The sequence below is a fragment of the Etheostoma cragini genome, chromosome 7 (assembly GCF_013103735.1).
Source record: "Etheostoma cragini isolate CJK2018 chromosome 7, CSU_Ecrag_1.0, whole genome shotgun sequence".
Taxonomy (NCBI): domain Eukaryota; kingdom Metazoa; phylum Chordata; class Actinopteri; order Perciformes; family Percidae; genus Etheostoma; species Etheostoma cragini.
In genome coordinates this window covers 1,381,619-1,386,242 of record NC_048413.1, presented here as the reverse complement: position 1 = coordinate 1,386,242, position 4,624 = coordinate 1,381,619, and the positions used below count along the sequence as shown (strand labels likewise).

The 4,624-nt window shown below is 40.3% G+C and overlaps 1 protein-coding gene and 1 non-coding gene across 5 annotated transcripts in view; both read left to right on the top strand.

The window, feature by feature from the left end:
- Positions 1-4,624, top strand: part of kansl2 (KAT8 regulatory NSL complex subunit 2) — a 13,415-nt gene that overhangs the window by 7,263 nt on the left and 1,528 nt on the right. Inside the window, exons 7-9 of one of the 4 annotated variants that reach the window (XR_004657147.1) lie at positions 1,041-1,137; positions 2,005-2,258; positions 3,415-3,640. Coding sequence is in view for 3 of the 4 variants with exons in the window: in XM_034875659.1 (XP_034731550.1) it covers positions 1,041-1,137; positions 2,005-2,258; positions 3,434-3,676 (594 nt within the window). In the remaining variant the exon portion in view is untranslated. Of the gene's footprint in view, positions 1-1,040; positions 1,138-2,004; positions 2,259-3,414; positions 3,769-4,624 lie in introns of those variants that run through there. The other 3 variants (XM_034875657.1, XM_034875659.1, XM_034875660.1) reach the window with 3 other exon arrangements.
- LOC117948400 lies at positions 1,297-1,430 on the top strand. The gene has a single exon (XR_004657433.1). It is a non-coding gene; the product is annotated as a small nucleolar RNA SNORA2/SNORA34 family (small nucleolar RNA).

Below are 4,624 nucleotides of genomic sequence, written 5' to 3'. Positions count from 1 at the left end.
AACCAGAGAATTACAAGTTTCAACAGAGTACATGTGAGAAGGCAGAGAATCAGGGGGATTAAAGGTTTTATGGATTATATATAGCGGTATAGCGGTAAAGGCATGCCTTTCTGAAACTGATGTCTCTAGACCTATCGGCATGGCTGGATACCACTATAAGGGAGATTTTTCACATGTGGGCAGGCTTTTTATGCTTTAAATGTAGCTACTAGGGTTGTAATGTCCTCAACTGTGTTTAATACTACTGTGAATTGGACAGATAATACTTTTATGCTATTATGCTCAACTTATTTGAGTGCAGCAGAATGGAATTTCACTTCACTTTTAAAGGCTTTGCATTCTAACAAGTTTGTGGCATTCAACGAATGATGTTTTCAAGGCGAGGCAGCTTTATTTGTAGAGCACATTTCAGCAACAGGGCAATTCAAAGTGCTTTACATAAAATCAGTTTTAACAGATAAAACACAAGTACAAACAGTTAAAAATCCTAAGCATCAAAAACCGATAAAACACACGAATAGACAGTTAAAAACAAAATAGAAACATTGGGACACATAAAACACAAGAATAAAAGTTACAGTGCAGCATAAGAAATGAGCAGTCCTTTAAAGAAAGGCAGCATCAAAAAGGTCTTCAGCCTTGATTTAAAAGAACTGAGAGTAGCAGCAGATCTACAGGTTTCTGGGAGTCTATTCCAGATATGAGGAGCATAGAAACTGAAAGCTGCTTCACCCTGTTTAGTTCTGACTCTGGGGACAGAGAGTAGACCTGTCCCAGATGACCTGAGAGGTCTGGGGGGGGTCAGAGTGTAGTAGAAGATCAGAAATGTATTTTGGACCTAAACCGTTGTGTTTATAAAGTGATTTATAAACTAGCAAAATTACTTTTGAAATCAATTCTTTGAGACACAGGAAGCCAGTGTAAAGACTTCAGAACTGGAGTGATGGGATCCAGTCTCTTTAAGGATGATTATAGTTCTAGAGGAAATACTGTTTAGGTCTTGTTTAGACCTTATCTAACACTTCTTTCCTCTGTTCTAGCCACACTCAAGAACGGTGCATGAGAAGTGCATGTCGTTTGTGGAGGGAACTCGATGTACCAACCCCTGCATGCCTTTGACCAGGCACTGTGTCTCACGTATCCTCAATTATGGTTTGGAATTGTTTGGAATACAAGGTTTACTTACAAGGAACCACAGATGTATTTCCCTATATTAATTGAAGGAAGATATTTACATTTAAACATGTCTTTTAAGTGAACAAACTGAGGTTTTCTGCTCATTTAGCCCACTTCACCTCGGCCCTGATCAAGACCAACAGCTTGCAGTAGCTGCTGGTTTCAAATGGTGCCTACATAAACTCCTTCCTGTGGTCTGTTGATTTTTCCCAGAGTAACAAAGGGGCTAATCTTTTCAGTTGGAAGGAACAAAATAGCTTCACGCCCTCCCTACAGTACACATCAAATAACTGGGGCTACCTTCCTTCTTTTTCAACAGAATTTAAGTTGTAGTTTTACCTGTATGTGCACTTTGTGTTGCAATTGTTGCAATGTTGTTATTTTAGTTGGACAGCGATTAGTGTCCGGACATTGACAGCTGTACAAACCCTGCAAAATATTAATGCTCGGAATAAATCATTAACTTCTCCTTCTTTTTTTTTTTTTATATCGCTATCTTCTAACTACAAATTCCCTCGTACTCCTATCATAAATACAGTCTGTATGTACTGTAACTTCACAAGAAGTAGCTTTATGTTAAGAAATAATTACAACAAGATTATTTTCACAGGAATAATTGTCGTACTTGCATTAATATTAATTATACTAACTTTTGAGGCTTAAGTTTGCCATTAATCACAACGTCCACATGTCAGACTGTACATTTTGGTTTTACTTTTTAAAACGGGGGAAAGTTTTATTTTTTTTATTACTGTTTATTCTGTGATGTGGTAATTTTTTGTGTTTGTGTAGACATTGTGTCATCGTCCTTGACAACCAGACACTCAGACATCTTCCAGGATGGCAATCAGGTGCTTTTCAAAATGTGTCCAGGCCTGAAAGATGTCCCATGTGAACGCACCGTCCACATGGGACAGTCTGACGACCCTCGCTGCCCGCTTCACCTCACCCTGCCCCCGCCCATGTACCAGCCTGAGCAGGAACCTCCACCACAGGAGCAGATCACCACCGCAAGCAGAGACATGTATCTGAGTGCGGCAGAGCTTCAGCCCACAGAGAGCCTTCCTCTAGAGTTCAGTGATGTATGTAGAAACGAAGGTCCCCTAACATGGTCCTCTGATGTATATGCATTGTATTAAAAATGTAATGTTCCACACTTATAGTTAGCTAGCAGTGCTGCCCTTTTAGGGTGCTTTCACAGCTACTGTTACTTTTTTGGATCCGGTGCATTTTCCTCTGGTTTGTTGCTCCCCGCGTTGTTAACCTTGTTTCCCATGGAACGGTTTCTTTTCAGATCGAAATATCAAAGCAAACCACAATTCCTTACTTAAAAAGCCTCATGAGGCTGTCCACTCCACTTGTGTCTGGGGTTGGAGCTAGAAAGTTAACTCCGAAAAAAGGTCCCCAAGATGGTCCTATCTCCATCAAATAACAAGAATGCAATGTATTTTGTACCATTGTCGGATTCAGCTGGACAAAACAATGCAGGTTTGAAACCCCCCCCCCCACGTCTTGTACAGACAAAAAAAACTGATCTCTCTCTGCTGTGTTACAGTGGATATGTGGCAATAATTTGAAAGCTAAACTACTATTAAATTCATAATTCTTCAAATGATGGTAAATTGTCAAGAGTGATCTGTCTATTGATGCCATGTGCTTCAGTAATCATGGTAACAAGACTGCAGCGCTGATTATGCAGGACAACGGACACAAAAAACATTCATTGACTGTCCGTCAATATGACTTTGGCTCTTTATATTTTAAAAGAGTTGGTGTTGACATGAACGGGCAGAACAATAAAAGGCAAAAATGTATCCCTTTCGCTTGATCCGGACCAAATGAATCAAACTACAGTTTAAAAGCACCCTTGAAATACTATTGGCATGTTTAGAAGTAGCAAATGACTTGTTTTTCAGTGGATCTCGTAACACGCCTCTGAGATTTTGTTGTGATGCAACTCTAATGTGTCCAGCTTGTAGATAATGAAAGGTTCGTATTTATTGAACAAATCTTTGCTGTGCCAGTATTGTATGTTGTTTTGGATAAACACTATTAGGCATAAACGAAGGCTGGGTTACAAGCTCGGTCAAAAACTGGATGACTGTCCCGCATCCAGTACAAAGCAGCCACAACCAAAGCTGTTTGCAGTACCATCTAAACATGGATTGTTGCAAAGCAAGGATGCTCCAAATGACACAAATATAATTACAACTTTAAAAGTTTTATGTTAAGATTTAGATGTCATCCTGTTATACAGGACCTGGATGTGGAAGGGGACGGTATGCAGGGTCCTCCTTCCCCCCTACAGTTTGACACGGCCCTGGCCCTGGAGGACCAGACCATCAGAGCCATCGCTGAGGCCCCAATGGACATCCTGACTGGAGAAGACCCAGACCAGGTCGACCTGGATGCCTCGGAGCACGAGCTCTCGGAAAGAGATGTGGATGCCATCATGCATGACCAGGTTAACTCTCAATCAGGGGCATCTCGGATATCTTGATTCTTATGAATGATGGCGCCCATACACTGTAATAACAATCCTACCATTTTGTTGTATGTAATGTATGGGTCTAATAAAATCTTGGTCACAATGTGTGTCAATACCATACCAATTTTAAGGCGTGTGCGATGGTTGATGGTAGATTGTAGCGCTACGATGGGAAATGGAAAATATAGCTGCAACTTAAAGGGTAACTTTTTTTGTTTGTTTTTGTTTTTCAACCTGGAACCGGTTTTTCTATAGTTGTGTCTTAAGTGAGGAATCTTTGGTCCAGTATTAAACAAGACTGCTGCAGCTGGACAGTTATTGGGCGATGACGCACCTTCACTTTACGTCCACAAAAAGTGCTCGTTTTATCACTGACATGCTATGTTCTGTCTGACAACATAGAATAAAAGGTTGACCTGTAGGGATCCTTTCCATAATGTTGTCCAACACTTGTAAAAGTAATCTGAGCCTGTTGGTGAAACGGCACCTTTAATAGACAGATATTGACAATAGACATGCTATGGTTACGTTGCAGTCTGGTTGCCGGTTACAGCGTTCTCGCTCAAGGCTGGACCAATTTCAAGATTTTGTTCACTTATATACCAATGCATGGGAAAACAGGGTCCAGGTTGGGAAAAAATAAAACAAATAACCTTTTAAAGGATAGGTTCATATTTGTGCTATTCATATCTGAAGTTGTCTGCATTCATCAGATCAAATTGATATTTTTTAATGCAGTCTTTCTAGTACAAAGGTCACTCCTTGTGTTACTATCTCTCCACTAGAGCTCAGCAAGTAAACCCTGTCCAGGAAACAAAGACTTTCAATTCCTAAAAAGATTACTTTGAAAGATATGCACATGTTGGCTGTAGATAAACGTAGGAATATACTTTATGCACCAAATCAGGATAGAATTAGATCCCCTGTCTCTGACGTTGGGATCCTGTGAGGAAGGGTAAG